This window comes from Podarcis erhardii (assembly GCF_964252035.2).
Source record: "Podarcis erhardii genome assembly, chromosome: 2".
NCBI classification, from domain to species: Eukaryota; Metazoa; Chordata; class Lepidosauria; order Squamata; family Lacertidae; genus Podarcis; species Podarcis erhardii.
Genome location: NC_138498.1, coordinates 39,623,107 through 39,644,173, shown reverse-complemented (window position 1 = coordinate 39,644,173; position 21,067 = coordinate 39,623,107). Strand labels below are relative to the sequence as shown.

The 21,067-nt window shown below is 38.8% G+C and overlaps 2 protein-coding genes across 6 annotated transcripts in view; one reads left to right on the top strand and one right to left on the bottom strand.

The window, feature by feature from the left end:
* TBCD (tubulin folding cofactor D) overlaps positions 1–21,067 on the bottom strand; it is a 122,147-nt gene that overhangs the window by 75,171 nt on the left and 25,909 nt on the right. For all 4 annotated transcript variants that reach the window (XM_081848643.1, XM_081848646.1, XM_081848645.1 and 1 more), the window contains exons 10-14: positions 20,818–20,950; positions 18,617–18,765; positions 17,704–17,764; positions 16,454–16,528; positions 15,408–15,502 (exon numbers count right to left, since the gene is read on the bottom strand). In XM_081848643.1, the coding sequence (XP_081704769.1) occupies positions 15,408–15,502; positions 16,454–16,528; positions 17,704–17,764; positions 18,617–18,765; positions 20,818–20,950 (513 nt within the window). The remainder of the gene's footprint in view (positions 1–15,407; positions 15,503–16,453; positions 16,529–17,703; positions 17,765–18,616; positions 18,766–20,817; positions 20,951–21,067) is intronic.
* On the top strand, positions 1,708–14,313 carry ZNF750 (zinc finger protein 750). 2 transcript variants are annotated; one of them, XM_081848679.1, is made up of 4 exons: positions 1,708–1,911; positions 6,620–8,196; positions 10,357–12,078; positions 12,334–14,313. In XM_081848679.1, exons 2-3 carry the CDS (start codon positions 6,791–6,793, stop codon positions 11,060–11,062), a joined length of 2,112 nt encoding a protein of 703 aa, XP_081704805.1. In that variant the 5' UTR covers positions 1,708–1,911; positions 6,620–6,790; the 3' UTR covers positions 11,063–12,078; positions 12,334–14,313. The 2 variants fall into 2 exon arrangements, with proteins under 2 accessions (XP_081704805.1, XP_081704804.1); XM_081848678.1 differs by having other exon boundaries at positions 1,723–1,911; positions 10,354–12,078.

The window sequence follows — 21,067 nt, the reverse complement described above, 5'->3', positions numbered from 1 at the left end:
AAAGTCTGTGCTTCTGTTGGCTGTGAATCAGTACCCTCTCTACTTGCCTCTTGACCGCCCTGCACGTAACTAGTTGAGACAGAATATAGATGCACATCCTACAGATGGATGGCAACTGCATCCTGCTGCAAGTGTTGTCCACCCACATTTCATTACTTTCAACAAGATGGGAAATTTGATGGCCTTCCAAGTGCACATCTCCATCCTGCCACAGCTAATCACCTATGCACTAAATAGAGGCCAGGTAGCATTGGCTCATTTGTTTCAGTAACCAAAATGCGCGCGCTCTCTCTCTCTCTCTCACTGTCTCTCTCTCACACCCCTTACAAACACTGCTGTAGGCAGCACCTTTCATGTGTAGGGAGAGGAAGATTTTGCAAAAAAAATTATAATACTAAACAACACAGTGTTTTATATATAATTAACAACAAACACTTTCAAAATATGCAATTTGAAACAAACAATTTTCAGATTATACATTGTGCATGGTTAGCAAAATAGATTGTGCCTTCACTTTGGGTATAGACTGATCTAAAAACCATATAAAATAAAATAAAAACCCTTAGACTGGGTTTTTGGGTGTAGACTGATCTAAAAACCATATAAAATAAAATAAAAACCCTTAGACTTACTCATTCACAGCTATAGCTTTGTAATTTATTACTTACTTAGTCAGCTAACCATGTTATAACTGTATACAAGCCACAAAGCACACTACCAATTCTACAAGCACATTGCCAATTCTACCAAAGCACATTACCAATTCTACAATTCTACACTGACTGTACTACATGGCTCTCTCATTTTACTTACAATGGTACTGGATCTTAGAAGGTTAAGAGAGTCTTTCAGGTAGCCTCCATAATGCTGCCCTGCACAACAGTGTTGCTTGTGGCTCTATCCCAGTATTAAAAAGGCAACTAGGATAGCCCAGAGCCCACAAACGGGGGAAGAGAAGAGTCAATGACAAGGAGAAACAGCATGAATGAATGGGGCAGAGTAAGGAAGCCCAATCTGCAGCCAATTATTATTATTATTATTATTATTATTATTATTATTATTATTATTATTATTATTATTTACAATGGTGTACTGACACCCCCCTTCTCTCACATGTGGTGGAGAGTTATCAAACAATAATAGTACAATTGCCATGCAGTGTGTTCAGTGGCTGGGAAGTTGAACTACAGAACAGAGAAAGTAAGCAAATATTCAGTTTCCTACAGAGGTGACTCCTTTCCATTACAATGCAATTGGCTGCCGATTCCTGGCAAGCTTTGGCAGGTTTCTACAGCAAGTAGGCTTTGAGTTAGTTCTGTCTCCCCGTTCCCAGGCAGAAGTTATCATGAGGACAACTGTGGGGGGGGGGGGAGGAGGAATCTTGCAGCATTCAAGTATTCTCACAATCCACCACACACACACAAAGCCAAACCAAGAAACGTCCCGGGCAGCAGCCTACAATTTCTACTACTGTTTTATAACCTTTTAAAGCCTTCGTGATGATCTGCTTCTCACTCAGAAATGGCTTAAAAGATCTTAAACTGAGAAACGTGTCTGTACCGTGTTCCGTTCCCCTTGACAGGAGATTATTAACTCAGTGGGAGAAACAAAAACTTGCTTGTTAGAGGGCACAAACATGACAAGAGTGCTGCTGCTCGATAGCTGAGATGCTGAGGTAACATCAAATGAAAGAGTAGATGGAAACACATGAACTGTAGCTTCAGGCTGAAGTAATATCAGGTGCATCTCTACACCCGCAGGGCTCGACTCCTACACTTTTAAGTCCCTCCCATTGAAACAGCCTCCTTCAGTTTCACTTAATCAAGCAGCAAACAGGTACTTCTCTCTCAACACTGACAGCAACAGTTTAACAACTCGGAACATCTTGGACCTCAGTTCCCAAACTCACAGGTGAGTGGACTTTAAAACCAGCAACCAAAAAAACAAGAGATTTAAAAGGAAAAGCCATCAACTAACTGAAGGAATGTTTAGCTAAGTTGTTAGCCTATGCTTGTGTTTTACTGTCCTCTCAAGAAAGGCAACTCCTCTACGAGCAGGTGCATTTCTTCAGCAAGTTTAAATTAACAAGCAAAAAAATACTATTTTACTCTCTACCTAAAAAGAATCTTGTTTTTTGTACTACTATGGCAGTCTTGAGGTTGAAAGCTTGATTAAGAAACCATGTTTTATTTTCAAGTTAAAAGTACGTATTTTAGGTTCCTTGCTTAACTTATTATGTTCAGCTTATTATGTTGTGTTCTACTGGAGTATTTACTTCTAATAAATAAAAAGGGGGGGGACTATTTTCAAGGTTTCTAACTTTTACTCAGATAGAATTCAACTGCTACATTTGTCCTAGTTAATGGTCTTCAGTTAATGGAAATACTTATTTTATATACAGAGGTGGACCAAAGAGGGGAAAAACATAGTTTGAGAATGAATTTACACTGGTCTATTAGACATTCAAAAATGATTAAGGGCTTATTCTTACTAGCTCAATATGGTTTTAAGCTATTTTTAAAGAATTTTATTTTTAATACTGGGACCAGATGTTTGCTACACTGATATATCTGAATCTTAATGACTCTTCCTCACAGTCCATCTTGACCTCTGTAGCATGTCTGTCCTTTTGTTGTCCTCTATCATGCACAAATTGATATTTTTGTAAGAGTAGATATTTTAGTTTTAAAGATTAAAAGCCCAGAAGGGAAGCACAGTCAACCACTGTAAAATCTAAGGTGAAATAAAACTCAGAAGTCTTGTTCTTGCAAAACGCTGGATAGGTGACAATGGCATGATCCTGAGTTATGCAATAATGCCACATCACAATATTTTAATCACAGCATGCCCTTCAAAAAGCTCCACCCCAGTGAGGACTCGTCAGCCAGATCAATATCACCAAAAAGAATGCTGCAACAGCAGCCAAGCGTATGCGTATTAATGTTCTTCAAAAATGGTTGCGCAGCCATTCATAGCATTGAACTATTAAGCAAGATAATTACACCATTGTCTGCAATAAAAAAAATAAAATCAGAGCTGTCCCTTTGTATTTTTAAAAAAGTAAGCTACTACACAGAAGGAAAAAGCAACAATTACATTTATTCCCTGAAAAATATTCCTCATTTTATGTGACCTGTAATAGCCATATGTTGCCGGTTTTGCATCTTTAAAGAAACAAAAAAGAACTGACAGACAGACAAAACTGCGTACTTTTTTCTGGTGATGTTGATCTTTGCTGCAATTGCTGGGTTCAATGATAATAGTAAAGTACAGCCTAGCTTAGCACAATATGAAAGAAACTGCAACCAGGAGGGTATGAGTAGAGCGCAGGAAATATCTTTTTACACCTATCCAAAAGCCACCAAGTGGCATTTTGCAGTGCACAGTGATTTGCCTTGCAAAAACAACTGCAGTTTGCTTTAAACACCTCCCCACAAAATTCTAATAAACTTCCCTACTTCCAATTAAATGTGTACAGTAACAGGAATGCTTATTGCTGCAATTCTAAACATAATGTAGATAAATCCTAACCATCTAAGCAAACAAAGTTACTTTGTATCCAGTGTTTCCCATCACCACTTGGAACAACTGATGAAGCCGATACTTCCAGAAATAAGTTTGGTTACTGAATTTTCTGAGTTGGAATGATATACCTCAATCTAGTCTGGGAAACTCAGATATAAGGGAGCATACTTTTCCTCTAAAAACAACTTTTCCTGCAAATAAAAATAAAAATCCAGGATTTGCTTTTTTAGCAAACATATATAGTTCCATACTGCTTTCTGCTTCTCACGGAGAGATCATACAGTACAAATGTTAATTTATTAAAATGTGAATCTACCTCCATAAAATAATATAGCATTCTGCACACTAGGAAAATGAATAAATATATTTATCTAGCAATATCAACATTGTGCTTATATAACATATTTGTATAATTCAAACATTCGAAGTCTATTAACTTGGTAATCCTGGGGAATAGTTTGTTGTGACAACAGTAACTTAAAGCATTATTTGCTCTGGGACTTACAAGCTAGCACAAAGGTATAACTGGTACAAACTGAACTCACCAAGTCTGTTACAATTCTTCCGTCTTTGGTTCTACGCCATTACTCAAAATTCAACCTGCACTCTCCAAAAACTGGTTTGTTTGTTGTTGCTGAATCTCATTTCATAATAAGTAATGTGTTGATTTTCTAACAATACTATCTAAATAAAACTGTGCATGTATAGAAACAAATTAATTAAATTCATTAACTCTGCGACACACTTCTTTGAACTTAGAATTTTCCCAAACCGCGATTCTATTTGTTTGTATTTCTATGGGTGGGATCCAATGTTTTCCTACCAGCAGCCACTCACACACTAAATGGCTGCTTGCTTGTTGGACTTGCTGATAAACAGATAAAAATCCCTCTTGAGCATCCTTTAAGTAGTCCTTTGGATCCCAGACTCCTCAGAAATCACTAAAATTAGTCCCTTAGTACTTTACAAAGACTAAACAGTGTGCTTTTCTTTTAATAATCTAAACCAATGATAAATCCATGCATTATTAGTTGAATAAGATAATAAAAATACAAACAAAATAATCTAAAATGCTATATATCTCTTATTATTTTAAACAAAAACTCAACTGCTTATATAATTACCTGCTGAAGAGTCATGTCACACCTTCATGGCATGAGCTTTTTATCAGATATATGAAGCTGCCTTCTATGTAAATCTAATGAGATTAAAGACGAAAGCTCAAACTGTAATAAATTTGTTTATTTTGACATGCTATTGGTCTCTTGTTTTTATCATTACTTACAGTCCCCTCATTTGAATATTTCCCATTAATTCATTTAATGTTTTAATTTAATTTCTAATTCAAACAGCAATGTAAGTAAGGTTTGTTTTAAAAAAAATAAAAATAAAAAGCCATCAGACTTCCCCATTAAACTAACAAGTGGTATTAGTGTAGTTTCGGGTAACTCAAGATACTGTATGTGGTTTTGCAACAGTCATCATTTTGATAATGGTGCTTACAGTTCATGATGAAATCATCACTTTTTAGATCTTTGCCATAACACATCCTATAAAATCATGAGAACATGACTCTGAGAGATTCTCACGCCTTCAGAATCAGCGAACATAATGGAACAAGTCAATACAAGCCCGTCTGACTTATCTGCCGAGAAAATCACCAGCCTGTATTAAAAGTATCCACTTCTTTCGGTTTCTAAGGGAAAGCAAGTTGATCGTGCCCCTATAAATCAGTGGATGCTTGACTCAGATTTATACCTGGCCATACGGGAACGAACACACACACACACACACACACACACACACACGTAGCTGTGCAGCAAAGAATGCAAGGTCATTTCAACAGCAACACACTCAAACTTTAGAAGAAGAGATTTGGGAGAGTGCGCTCTTCTAAGCATTCAGAATTTGGCTTGTTGTAGTGTGTTGAAAGTTACTCACACTAGTTAGTACTTAAATATTTGTTTAGGCTGCTTAAAAGCTTGTTTGCTCTATAGCAGAGCTAGGTCAGCTCTCCAGGATGGAGTCAATCCTACTCCACCCTACTTCTCCCCATCAAGGAATCTCTTCCTCTTTCCCCAACAGGCTGGACTGGATTGCACTCAAGCTTCTACTATTACCAAGCACCGCCCTCCCTCCTCGTCTCCTCCACCTACAGTTCTCTCTCTCACTTTGCTTTCATCTTTCCCTGTCACATCCTAAGTGGATGTTCCACCACTGTTGTTTGAATGCGTTCTCTCTAATTAATCCAACAGGAATTTCAGGTAGTAGGCACCCCTGAACTTCAGGCTAGTTAATTAGAGCTCTACCTACAGACATGTGTGCTTTCCCTGAGGATAATCATGTTTGCAAAGGCATCTAAGAGTCTTCTACATTAGCTTCACTTTTCTCATGCTTGTAATTCATGAATTTAGGTGAGCAATGAGACTGTCAAGTTTGCTGAGGGTGCCATGTTATTCAGGATGGTGAAATCTAAAGCAGATGGTGAATAACTCTCCATCGTGGGTGAATGGGCAACAAAATGGCAAATGAAATTCAATGTGAGTGCAAAGTAATGCACACTAGGGCAAGAGTCCTAGATTCACCCATAAACCAATGTGTTTTTAATTGGTTATGACTAACCCCCCCCCCAAAAAAAAACAACACACCTGGTATTTAGGTGGACAACTCACTGAAAATTGTTAACTCAATAAGCAGTAAGAGAGGGAAAAAATGAATTCTAAATGTTAGGATAAGGAATTGAAATTATAACATCTGAAATATAATTTATTTCACACAGTTCATAGGGTGGGGTAATGGCTTCTAACTTAGGTGGGTTTACAAATTTGTAGAGGACAGGTCAAATAATGACTCTTAGATGACTGCTCATGAGACCTTCATGTTCACAAGACAGTAAACCTAAAAATACCAGATGCCAGAGACATGAAACAGAAAATAGTCATCAGCATCATGCCCTGCTCATAGGCTTCCAAGTTGGAAATTGACTTTTTTGTTTGAACCAGAAGGTTTCTCACAATGTGCATTTGAATAAAGCATTTGACATATGTATTTGTTTCAGTTCTCAAATTCTAATATTACAATTTCTGTTTTCCAGTTTCCTGTTGCATGCTGTTTTGTTCTGATGTCTCCAGAAGAAATGGCTTCAAATAATTATTTTTGAGAGTCTCCTCAAAGTTAGGAGTAAATCTGGAAAACTTAAGATATCAACCACATTTTATAAATTAGGGCAAGGAAAACAAAAAAGTCTAATCATTGAAACAGAAAGATGAGCCTTCTCAAAGAACGTAAGCCAAAAAAACCTCATTATATCCCAAGGCCTCCAGGAAAACCATTCAAGTACAAGTGCTTTCAATGCCCTTTCACCTGCAATGAGAAATCACATCTTTTCAACCACATGAAGTATGGGCTCTGCAAAAACTCCATTACTTTAGTGTCTGAGCAGGATCGGGTTATCAAGTGTCCAAAGTCAAATTCCTTGGAGCCTAAGCAGATCAATCAGGCGGAACCTGGAGCGAAACCAGCCTCCTCTAAACCCCTCTCAAATCTTGAATCTAAACCTCAATGTGCTTTCCCCAAAGATGATGCCAAGGAAAACATGGAGGTTCAAAACCAAGCAACAGGTAAATTAGTAAATGGACAAACACCATCAATTCAGAAGGAATTAACTCTTGTCGGTCATGAAGAAGAAAATACAGCTAACACACAGCCTGGTCTTGAAGGCATTGTAAGACCTTCTGCCTTTGTCCCAGTAGGAGAGCATCGTCACAGTAAAGACAGCATTGAGCTATCTCAGTTGGCGTCTCTTTCTGATTCAAACAAAGGCCCTTCAATCCACACAAAGTCAGCATTTCATGCTCCAAACAACCCATGGAAAACAGCGTCCACACTTATTGCACCAGAATTTACTCATAAAATTCCACCTACAAAAGGTTTCCCTTCCATTCCACCTTATATGCAGCCCATAATTCCCGAGTATTCACCTTCATTGTATGAGCATGGATTGGCCATTTATGCACCTTACTTTCTTCCTGGAAACTCCCATGAGTGTGAAAGTTCAGTGCTCTCTGTCTACAGCTCTCAAGATCAGAGACATTTTCTTCCTCACCCTGGACCACTTCCTAAACCAATAAATCCAGCAGCTTATGAACACTACCGTTTTTTCCAGCAGTATCATCCTAATCCCCCAGTACCATACGGACTTTGTAGACCAACAGAATCAGCATTTTACAGGCTACCACACATTACAGGTCTTAACAGAGACTCTAGTTCTCATTTAATGGAAGAAACAACATTGCTATATCCAGCTTCTTCAAGCCCTGCCAGGTTACAGTCACTGAATTCTCACAAAAAACCAGATGATTTGGAAAAAGAAAGCCCTATGCTACATGCCAAAAGTCATTCCAAAGAGGAACAAAATGAGAGAGAGAATGCAAAAATGAGCCCCCGTGCTGGAAGTGCAGCAACAGGGTCCCCAGGCAGACCCAGCCCAACAAACTTCACTCAGACAAGTCAAGGTTGTGAAGGCCTATTTGACCTTTCTAGCAGGTCTTCATCTATAAACAAGTACAATCAAAATGAAGAAAACGGCACGGCGTTCAGACCTGTGAGGAAAAGTACGGATGAATCCACTCAGCCTCTTACAAAGGAGGATAGAGGAAACACACCCAGGAGGTACATATATAAAGTTATATATATATATATAAAGATATTTCTAATCTGTGTGGGGTTTCTTCAAAACACTAAAGAGAGAGAGAGAGCAAACATGCCCTTAGGTTACATCACACAAGGACTCCCGGGACAGTTTTTATTACATGTCAAACTTGTAAACCCAAGGCAGGTAAGGACATATGCAAGTGGCAAGCAGTACAAGCCTAGCCATGTCTACTCAGAAGTAAGTCCTATCAAACTGAATGAGACTTATGTTTAGCCCCACTACCTGCAAGTAAATATAACTGAATCCAGTAAGGCTTACTTCTGAGTAAACTTTGTTAGGATTGCCTTATCAGTTTAGAGTAGGTTGTGAGAAACATTTGGCCCTCCAGATGTTGCTAAACTACAATTCCATTCAGTCCCAGCAAATATGGCCAACAGCCAGAGGTGATGGGTTCAGCAACATCTGGGGCGGGCAGCTGGGTTTTTTTTAGAAAAATATGGAAGTGGACAAAGGGTGGATGAAATATGCTTGGAGATGGTGTAATTATAGTGGTTATTCAGAATTATAGTAAAATGATATTTGCTCTATTAATTTTTATACTGATCATTGTTGCGTTTAACATCTCTGCTGTTTTTCCTATTTGAATCTGAATGTTGCTATTCACAACCTAATGTTATGCACTTTTACTCAGAACGAAGTTCCACTGAACTAAACGGGGCTTGTTCCTGAGTAAAGAATGCATAGTATAGCCTTAGATTATTGTTTTTCAGGTAGAGGCAGACATTCATCTATTGAATATGATTTTTTTTTAAAAGATTAAAATTCTGTAATAATAAAAATGGAGACCTATTAAAATGATAAAATACCAACCAGGAAGAAACCAAGACAGTAGCACAAAGTAACCCATGTCAAAGCAACATACCAGGCAGAAAAAAATAAAGCCATAAGCATGGCAAATGTAACTCTTCTTATTGTGGAAGAGGACTGAGCTAATCTCCTGAGGGAATTGAGTTCAAGATCTACAACAGCAAAAGCCTGCTTATGTCCCTAACACCTGCATTCATGACAGTGGTGGGATATAGAGGAAGACCTCTGCTGATGATCTCAGTGGGAAGGCCATTTAATATGAAATAAGCCTTTTTGCTTTCCCATGCAACAAGACTGAAGGATATGGTGAGCTCTCTCTCTCTCTCTCTCATTATTTTCCCAATCTTTAAAGAAGGATAGAAGGTAATGGTCTCCTGATATGGTACAACATAGTGAACTGCCAATTTTGCCCACTTTACTCTTCTCTGTTTGCACACACGAGGATCAAATCATGATTTGCACCATCGTATTATACTCAAACCATGGGTTATGGTTTGTTTCACTTCAATAAATCATAACCAGAAAGCCCAAGAACAAACCTTGGCTACAGATCATAGTCTCTTTGGACAGAACAAACCAAAATCCCTGGTCCAAATGTAACCCTAAGCCAGGAGTCATTGTCTGTTTCTCCTGTGCATTAACAGAGAGAAGCAAAGTGGATGAGATTGACATATACACAGTCAATCATTAACTATGGTTTACAATGATGTGCAGACTAGACCACTGCAGCGGCCTGCCAGCTTTCCAATAAACACTAAGATTTATTATTTTATTTTACTTTTGAATTTATATCCAGACTAGGCCTCCGAGGCAGAGAAGTGTAACAAACTTGATCTTATAAGTCCTGTGATGGATCAGCCTGGGACCATTTTCATTACAGAAGGATGGTCAAATGGGTTAATGTCACTCTTAAACAGCTGTTTGTATTGCAATATAAAATACCTGTAGAGCATACAATTTATTGTGTCCTGCTCTCATAGACCTCAAACATTGTTGATATTTCCTTCTCAATATGTTCCAGGAGAATAGGTTGGCTGCAACAAATTATTTTAATTTATCGCAGTAAAAATGTAAAAATTGCTCATCTCTATAGAGATTTAAAACTAGGCTTCTTACATGCAAACCAAACATTACTCACTGTAACAAATTTACTCCATAGCACAATTTATTCTGTTACCTTTTAAATCAATTCATTGCATTGCTTTTACTGCCACAGTATGTAAATCAAAATATCATACTAGTCCTACATCGGATTTTAATTACATAATGGAATTTTTCAATGATTTTTCTTTTCTTTTCTTCCCCAGTAGTGATGTCACTAATGAAAATGAAAATATACAGCATGAAAGTAATGAGAACGATGACCCTCTGTCCAATTCTGATGACGACACGGGGATAGTACCACTTAATCTTTCCAAGAAGCCAGATGCAAATGTTGTTAATGAACATATGTACAAAAACGCTCTCCATGTGGAAAACCAAAACTTTATGGAACTTCAGGAAATGCCTCTGAATCTCTCCGTAAAAGACAACTGCAACATAAAACAACCCCTCCAGAGGTCATCATATGAAGCTGAAGACAGTGGACCTCAAAAAACTGAAAATGGACATTTGGAAGCTGAGGACTGCAGCCCTAAGGATCATATGGAGAAAGGTTCTTGTGATAAGGTCCCTACCGTGATGCAGAGGAAAGAAGTTCAGGAAGTTAGGACAATTGACCATTGTGATGAGCAGAAACAAACTGCAGCTGTTGCTCTTTGTCAGTTAGCTGCCTATAGTCCTAGTAAAGTCCAAATAGAGACTGCACAGAAAAGTAATCAGGACAGCAATTCTCAGTATACAGATTCAGCTCCTGAACCATCAGATACTCAGGACTGTCACAGTAGTCAAAAAGGAAAAGGACAAAAAAGGACCAATCAAAGACAAGTGGCAAAACTGCAACAAGGAACAAAGCGAGTACAAACAAATGACTGCAGTAGGGTATTTACTCTGAGAAAAAGAACCAGAGTATCGTAATACTTCACGTTTAATCCACTACCAACTACATACAAGAGCAGTTGACAAGCACACTGTCCACCAGGAAGCAAAGACAAGTTTCCAGTAACAATTCCTATTTTTCCAATCAGGCAGACTCATTTGATCCATATAGGTTGAAACATGTAAATATAAACTGTTCTTAATTTTGTATTTATGTTTTAAAGCATCCTGAATATTTTCTGACTGTATCCTGATTTTCTGAGTGAACGTTTAAAAGTAAACTGAAGCTAATGATATGTTTCTAAAATGCACTATGGTGGAATGACTTTTACATCCACCTTTATTACCAAAGGTGTAAACTATAAAATTAAGAATATCTTATCCATGACATTGGAGTATCATACGTTGCTTGTGACTCACATCTTTTTAGTTTAGTTTTTGTTATTCAACATGCTTTTGTTCATTATTCTATAATTTAACTAATTGTGACAATTTTCATTTGCTTTTAAAGCTTAGTAGTTGCTGAGTTCTGGACCTGGAAGTCTTCATATTAATTCTTGCTAACATACAGATTTGCGTCAGTTTTATCCAAAATCAAACAGCACAAAGCAAAGATGCCATCCATGAATCAAAATCTAAACTGTGCTGTCATGTCTTTTTATAATCCTACTGTAAATCCTTCTTAATCTAGTGTGTAGAAATGTGTGAAGCAATGTTGGACAGCACTAATACACTATCCTAAAACTCATTTGTCAGTTCAGCAATACCTACAATAGTTTGATTTCACTGATGTTACAGATAACATTATTCGTGAACAGATAACATTATTTGTGAAGAACAAGCGGGGTTCAAAGAAGGACACTGTACCATTGATCAACATTCTACTCTGAAACATACTAAAAAAAATACACTAAGAATATTATGACTAATCTTTATGAAGCCTTTATTGATCTTTCTGCTGCATTCAACTCTATTAATTGAAATAGACTGTGGGAGAAATTTCAAATTTCCAATATTGACTGCAGACTTCTGCTATTCATCCAAGAACTACAGTGGTGCCCCGCAAGACGAATGCCTCGCAAGACGAAAAACTCGCTAGACGAAAGGGTTTTCCGTTTTTCGAGGTGCTTCTCAAGACGAATTTCCCTATGGGCTTGCTTCGCAAGACGAAAACGTCTTGCAAGTTTGCTTCCTTTTTCTTAAAGCCGTTAATACCCGGGGAATCCGCGCTCCGCAAGATGAAAAAATCGCAAGACGAAGCAACTCACGGAACGAATTAATTTTGTCTTGCGAGGCACCACTGTATAAAGCAGCACAAAAATGAGGGTCAGAGTAGGTTTAAATGGTGCTATGCCTTCAAAACATTGCAGGGAGTCAAGCAAGGTTGTATTCTGGCTCCTGATCTTTTTAGCTATTATATTAATGATCTGGTACCATATTTAACCAGTAAAAACTGCCCCTCTTCAGTAATTAGGAACAGAAATATCTCAATCATGATGTATGCAGATGATTTAGTGCTCTTCTCTCTTTCCCGATTGAGCCTCAAAATTCTTTTGCAGGTGTTCAGCACATACTGCAAACAAGAAAGTCTATTTATAAGAAAGCCTATCTATAAATTACTCTAAGACAAGATTATAATTCTTGGCTAATAGAGTCCTAGGTATAAATGATATTTAGATCTGGCAGCTATAGAACAAACTTACTCATTAAGAGTGTACTCTTTAGTGAAGCCCTCTCTTGGAAATGTCTTCTTGGAGGCAGAAAAATATTGCGTCATTGATGAAGTTCTGTTACGACCAGGGAGAGCAGCTGATTGAAACTGCCCTAAAGATATTTAGTAGCAAAGTTTTTACTCAAATGCTCTATGGCATTGAAATCTGGGGATCTGATTCAAACTCCATTAAAGCTTTGGAAACAGTGCAGAATACGGTATATTTTTTTCAGAAACTATACACTCTAGCATTAGAAATATCAGCAGCTGTTCTTCATACCAAACTCAGGTAGCCAACAATCAAGGCAAGAGCAGATTGCGCTCAGCTAAAAGGTTATTAAAGGAATTGCTACTATGCCAACAGAGCATTTTCCTGCTCTATTCTGTTATGGAACTGGGTGATAACCAACACTGGAAAGCAGCCTGCCAAGTTGTTTTAGACTATTTTTACTTTCCAGAACTGGGCTTTGTGCTGACCCTGAATAAGTGCTAACTAAAGGATTAGCTCTTCTGCACAGAATCTAGAAGGCACCTGCAACTAATTAGAAACACCAGTTTCCTTAAGAGAAGCCTATATTGAGCTGTGTTTCCAAGTCATGTTTCCTGTATGCAGATTTCATATCTGTGGTCAACCTCAGGTGGGAGACATCACTCATTATCTGTTAGCCTGCCCCTTATACAGAAACCAAAGAGATCGCTTTCTGAAACCTTTGTTTACACAAGCAATGGGGAACATTCCGGCAGAAATGGTTCAGCTTCTTTCGAGTGAGAATAATAGCTTTCTAACACAGAGAGTGGCCCTCTATGCACTGCAAGACAAATCAGGAAAAAAGTTAAATAAAATAGCTACATGTTGTGCTGATTCGGAGGTTTAAACCAAAATCAAGCTAGATTTAAGCTTGTTGGCGTCTCTGGTATCTTCTTTCTCTCTCTTACAACACAGATGTTGACATATTATGGATATATGTTCTGTATTGTTTTAGTAATACTATTGCTACAAGTTTGTTATGGCCTTTGGCTAGAACAGTAAGCTTATGAACTAGAATTGATGTTACTGGCATTACAGCATTGCAACTGAACTGTCATCTTAATTAATTAATTAATAATTTTACTATTTGTACCTAACTCATATGACTGGGCTACCATGCAGCCTTTGCACATCTTTAACAAATGGATTACTTAAACCACACCTTAAATCAAACTAATTCAAATCTCGAGTTTGGGATTTTCAAAGGAGTTTGAAATGACAGAGGTGGAGTGATGCTCCCGCACAAATGCTTTCATGCTTGTAAGAGCATATCCTTAGACACCAAGCACCTGCTGAACACAAGACCAAGGGGATATTTATTTTAGTTCATATAAGAAAGTACACTGTGGTGAAGGAGTTATTTCTGTACTTTTCATCCATACTAATTTGTAAGCAATGAAATAATGGCATGCTAAGTGGGGGGGGGGCTGTTTTGCAAACCTGGTGAGAGCAATTTTCTATTTCATGAGTTTTACCATGACAACTTTTCTACCCTTGCAGTAAAATGCTTTGTATTATACTTGCAAATTAAAATAAAAGTGTTTACATCGCTTTTGTTTTATTATGTGTCTTGTGATCAAAAACAAAATCCAAAACAAGACTACAAAAAAAGAAAGCTTGCATTTGTTCAAGTATAGAGATATTGCACTTCTTCTTGTAGTTTATTGCACATTCTTATACACACACAAACACATTTTCAAAATTTATTTAGTCATTGAAAAGGCCCTCTTGCACATTCTCACTAAACTGATATCTAACTTCACAGGACACAGAGTCCACTTGCAGATTTAAATAACCAGGCAGTTCGTATTGGAGCAGACATCCTTCAGGTATCCTGGTCCAAAGCCAATGAGGGCTATGAAGGTCAAAACCAGCATTTGAATTGGGTTTGGAAACCAACTGGTATCTAATGGAACTGTTGTTAGCAAGGGAACCACATGCTCCTTATACACTGTTCAAGTGCAGCACTGTGGACTAACTGACTTTTTCAAATACATTCCAAAGGAAGCACTCACAAAGAATACTGCAGCGTATCAAAGGCATTGCTGGCGGGGGGGGGGGGGGAGGTAACAGAGTCTGGCAATACTAAAATATGGGAGAAGGAAACAAGATCCCAAAAGTAAAGCAAGTTTGTACAGTGGACGCTTCGGTTGCGAACGTGATCCGTGCAGGATGCACGTTTGCAACCCGCAGCGTTCGCAACCCACATTGGTGCGTCTGCACACGCGCGGGTTGCGATTCAGCGCTTCTGCGCATAGCGCGATTTAGCATTTCTGCGCATGCGCAACCCCCAAAACCCGGAAGTAACCCGTTCCAGTACTTCCAGGTTTTGGCGGGTCCGTAACCCGAAAAAACAGAACCTGAAGCGTCTGCAACCCAAGATATGACTGTAATCCTGTGAAATAGCAGGAGATAAAAGCAAAGTCAGCAAGCTATATAAGGGGGGGAGGGGAGAAAGATACTAAGGGAAGAAAAATATACTTGCCAGTCTGTAAGAAATTCTCAAGACCAGAAGCTGACAAAAGTCTATCAAATCTTTCATGCATTTGATTGTGCTTATTACCTTGTATTGTACAAGTCATCTATTTTGTTTTGTTTTTGTTAAGCAGTATAGATAGGACCTAGTTAAATGACAAGATACTTACCATCTGAGAGCCGGGAGGGAAGTAACAACCCTCTTCTTCCTAATTCCGCCAGAGCCAAACATCCACCATGCCAAGCATTATCAGTTTCCTGGAAACTATAATTTTAGAAAACGTAAGGATTGCATTCAAACTAATTTTTCTGAATTTAATAAGATGATATATTATTGTCTGAAAGCTGGCTGTACACAGTAATTGCATGCTTTCAAAAGCATGACAATAGCAACTAAATATTCCAGGCATCAAACAGTAACAGTAATATATTAAATTTTCCCCTAACTGCAAAATAATTTCTCCCAAACTGTTTCTTTTGACCCCCGTTTTAAAAATGTGCAACCCAAGCCTAAGCACTTTTATACTGAGAAATAATCCCCATTATGTTCAATGGGTAAAGGTAAAGGTAAAGGGACCCCTGACCGTTAGGTCCAGTCATGGACGACTCTGGGGTTGCAGCACTCATCTCGCTTTACTGGCCGAGGGAGCCAGCATACAACCTCCGGGTCATGTGGCCAGCATGACTAAGCCGCTTCTGGCGAAACCAGAGCAGTGCATGGAAACGCCGTTTACTTTCCTGCCGGGGGAGTACCTATTTAACTACTTGCACTTTGTGCTTTTGATCTGCTAGGTTGGCAGGAGCAGGAACTGAGCAACAGGAGCTCACCCTGCTGCAGGGATTTGAACCGCCGACCTTCTTATCACCAAGCCCTAGGCTCTGTGGTTTAACCCACAGCACAACCCATTCAATGGGACTTTCTACTAAAATTAATATTCAAGGGATATCAAACTTATTTATTTAATATGATGATATTTTATTTATTGCGCAATTTTTAAACATCAGAAACCAATGTAAAGGATATTCTTATTTCCATTCTTCATGCCAATGTTTTTTTAAAAAAGCTAGTGTTTTCAATGAGAGTTTCCACTCCTTAACTCATATGCATCTGCTCTAATTGTTGTATCCATATCCTCCTTACTACACCAGAGCTAGATGTAGTTCACTGCAGTTTGCATGCCATATGGAAAACATTGTACACAATGTAAAGTGGTACCTGAAGCAATCTAAGACAGATCCAACTACATCATCAGCCAGCTCTTTTGGTAGCCTTCCAGTCAGTCTCCCGATCCTGCAAAAAGCAGTAATTCATGAAGGCTTAGATTCAACAATGCACAAATTGTTATTGGTCACATGCTACAATGAAGCTGGTATCATCCTGTGCATTCTTTTAGACCTTCCAGAGTTCTAGGAACAGAACTTGTGGCCCCTCTATTCTTGCAGGTTCTTGTTTACACAGCTTTTTGGGTGGTCCTAATAAAGATTTTGCCCAACTCTGGAGTTCTTTCCTCGTAGACCAGCATGATTACTTTTGCTTTTTTATGTACCTTGAATAATAGCCCTATTTAGCCATTCAAGGAGGAAAGTGCAACCAAAGGAAGATGATTTTCTACTACCTGAAGAGGAATTTTGCATTTTGGTGCCTGTCCTCCAACCACTAGGTAAAACTTATTTGGCTTCAATTTTCTCTTACCTAGTACACCGCCCAAAATTAATATCTGGCTTTAATAATATAAATACTGTTATGCGTCACTTTACATCTGCTGTCTGATTTATCAGGAACCTGTGTGTTTTGCTTAAGGCATGAGACACATCTGATTTTCAAAGATGGGGATCAGCCATTGCTTCTTCATCTCATCCTAGGTGTAGCCCGATACCTGAAGGCACCTAGTAGAATCTAAACTGATCTGTAGTCTCCATTTTCAGACTGAGACTGAAGTGCAGAACTCACTTCAACACCCAGTCTTTGGATTTTCTGCTTCTGTTTTCCTTGTCCAACCCACCCCACCCCCCATACCTGCTTTGTGTAACATCCAGGCCAGAGATCCAGGGCTAATCAGTGGCCCTTCAGATGCTGAAAACCACAACTCCCAGCATCCCTAGCCACTGCATGCTACAGGTCTCAACAGACATTTTCCCTGACATAAAAAATAAAGATGATGCTTCCTTACTCTGAACTGGAGCTCATTTTCCTTTAAAGTGTTTAAGAATACTTTAAAGAATACAGTACTAGAATCAGCTGCCCAATATGGCTGCTTGAGGACAAACCTCCCAAAAAGTCCAGTAATTAATTAGTACAAAGGGAAGATCTGTGGACTTGGGAGCCTAGAAAACAGGAGGTAGGTGGTAGTAAGAGCTGGCACTGAATTCTAGGTACTGAATTCAAATAACCAACCAACCAAGTGGCTTTAGTTAATGGATATTTACATATTAATCACTGTAATCACTTGATTTGAGGATACCCACCCTTTTGCTGCAGACCATCTGACAATGGTGTCCTTGTCTTTCAGTCCAATCAGCAATTGCTCTGGAAAAACATATGTTTTTGAAATATAAATCACAGTAGGAAGCTAAAAGCATCCATAGGTCTATATTTTGTCACAGGCCTTTTCTAGATCAGGCTCCTTATCCTGGGGAAAATAAGTGGCCTTCATTCACCGCTTCACTAGTTCTAGCCACATCAAGAGATATCCTCAAACCCGTCTCAATGAAAGGTATTTGTGGTGCCTTCCTCCTGAGGGTGGCATTGGAAGGAAATAAAAGCTTTTATTTATCTTTGCTGAAGAGAATACAATGGACAGTGAGCAGACACCTTTTTATTCAAAAAAGTGAGGGGAAAATACATCTTTTTAAGAATGATAGAACATTCAAAACATTGTAAGAAGGCAGGAAAGGATGCACAACGCAGCACAAAGTGACGCTATCAGCAACCACCGACAGAAAAGGGAGGCAGAGAGAAAAGCAAAAGTCAAGAGCACCTACAAGAATTATAGCACTATTACCCCTTAAATGTTAAAAGAGACCTTGACTTAAATCATTTATATTCTTGCTTTGCAGGTTAACCATAAGGAGGAAGGAGATCATTAGAAGCAAACAAAGAAACCACAGCTGTATTTAGTGAAGCCATCCCATCTGAAGAGATAAGCCTGCACAAAGTGATTTCCTCTCCCTCTTCTCTCCCTGTGTGCCCCCCCCCACACCTTACCCAAATCTGTTCTGCAGGTTTCCCCCAGATTAGATGGGGGGAGGGGGTTTGCAGGAAGAAAAAATAAAGGCCTGCTATACAGCCAGAAGTCCTTACACTAATGGGATACAACCCCATGTTCACACTGGCGATGGTATCAGACTTTACACTGCTTCCCATTTTCATCAAACACACCTATAACATTTTCAACCTCTCCTGGGATGTCATATTCCTCTTCTTCCTCCTCCTCCTTGACAGCCGTTGCATTTATTGCTTCCTGTACAGCAGGACTACTTGCAGAAAACTGCAAATTTGCAGCTAAAGATCGGAAACCCCGTTGATACCTAGAAAGAGAAACTTGGAATATTTATTATATTCCGAAAAGGTCAAAGAGTTTACTCATACATTATATGTATCCCCTTCAAAAACATCAATGTAGTGTACTTCAAAATGTAAGTTATTAACTTTCAAATGCATTTCTCTTCTGTAGGGAATAGCACCTAGCAGCCACAACTTAAGAAGGCTTCTTCAATGTTCCTCAGGGAAGTTGCCTGTGGTCAGTTGCTGCTTGCTTACTGTTGCATCACTTATTAAAATAATAAAGTAAAGTAAAGGTAAAGGTACCCCTGCCCGTACGGGCCAGTCGTGTCCGACTCTAGGGTTGCGTGCTCATCTCGCTCTAGAGGCCGTGAGCCAGCGCCGTCCGAAGACACTTCCGGGTCATGTGGCCAGCGTGACAAAGCTGCAGCTGGCGAGCCAGCACCAGCGCAGCACACGGAAACGCCGTTTACCTTCCCGCTATAAAGCGGTCCCTATTTATCTACTTGCACTTAGGGGTGCTTTCGAACTGCTAGGTGGGCAGGAGCTGGGACCGAACGACGGGAGTTCACCCCGCCGCGGGGATTCGAACCGCCGACCATACCATCGGCAAGTCCTAGGCACTGAGGTTTTACCCACAGCGCCACCCGCGTCCCACTTATTAAAATAATAAAACACTTTAAATAACAAAAACACTCATCTGTTTATTTCCAAAGGAATACAGCACATTAATTCAAGCAATGACTGCTCATATGCCCAATGGCATAAATATCAGGGGATTCATACAAGCAATATGTAAACCATAACTCTTTAAAAAAAAATCCCTTTTGTGTCCTCATGAGATAAGTACTCATTTTGTTTATGAGGACTGTGAGAAACTTTCAGACCCCAAAATATATACTTTAGGCATACTCAACATCTAGGGTGTGCCCCATGGAATTTTTGATATTCGCCCCTTCAAATGGGAGTTTCAAAAAGCTTTCACACGTGGCAACAGATGGGTGATTGTTTGAGAAAAGTTCAAATGTTACCACCTCTAGGCATAGAGAACTAGTGCACTTCTTTAGATCCAGCCATAGAAAATAAAGCTCTCCAACTAAGTGTTTGAAGAAAACCTTATGTTTAAATTTTGAAAAATTAAAAACAACAGCAAATTACAGCAACACAAAAAGATCGCAATCTGCAACAATAAACACTTTTCTTAAGGTAACTCTTAAAGGTAAAATATTCAGCTCAACTAAGGATAAAAAGTGGACTGTATCATCAACAGTGATACCAGGACAAGGTACAACATGCTTTGTTGTACTGGTAATACTGTAGCTGGGCTGCCAAGCAAATGCTTTGCCTGCACAGGTGTCTCAAGATCAATCCCCAGTATGTCCTCGTAGGGCTAGTAAACATTCCCATTTGAAACACTGGAAAACTTTTGCTAGTCAGTTTTGACAAAAGGGAAATAGACAGCTTGGACTTCATTTGAAGCTGTTTCCTATGTCTTTTTCCAGCTAACACAAAAGAAAAAGCTAAAAATAGTAACACATTAATGAAAAGAGATATAAAAGGGGAGGGAGCCCCCCCCCAAGTAATAAGCAAAATGAAGAAAGCAATAATTGGCTGAGAATATAAATTTCCATGAGATTGTGACTTTTTAAATGTAAGCAAAGTGTGAATAAGACTGGAAATTCTGTAAACTGGTTGGATTACACTGCACACATCTAATTCCTAACTTTATTTTGTTTTGCTTTTGAAGGTGGGGGGCAGGAACACCATATCACCTTGGATTTTAATTTCCACGTTGACCTGAATTTATCCGTGGAAAGATTATTTAAATCCAGAACAAAATATGCAAAATACTGAACTGATAATGTAATACAAAAATACAAATATAATGTAATACAGGGGAGCAGTCGCTTCTATCTCTGGAATACCCATGTATATTTAAAACATAACTTCTGATCACCAAATGAACATGTGGTGATCTATTACTCATCCGCCCCTAACAATGAAAGATAGTTTTATAGTTCACCTTAGTCCAATAAAAGGAAGAGGCAAGTAAAAACATGAGTCTGAAAAGAACAAACCTCCACTTTGCCACCTTTGGCTTAAGAAATGTCAGGCCAAGTCGCTGAACAAGTTTCACTCCCAGCTTGCGAAGGAGTGTTTGGTTACTTTCAGAGAGCTTGCAGTTATCAAGGCAGTCAAGTACTGTAGAAGCTGCAGTGAACAAACGTCTCATGAATAAATGTGACATACTTTTATTTTTTCATATTACTTTAATCCATGATAGACACAAGGTTCTGGGAAGTTCTAACTCCAAGTCTAGCAAGACTT

Bases quoted from the DNA above. Each gene is read 5' to 3' on its own strand.
- ZNF750 (XM_081848678.1), top strand. From the start codon at position 6,791: ATGAGCCTTCTCAAAGAACGTAAGCCAAAAAAACCTCATTATATCCCA. The intron at 8,197-10,353 runs GTACATATATAA...TTTCTTCCCCAG, and splicing joins AGAGGAAACACACCCAGGAG to TAGTGATGTCACTAATGAAA.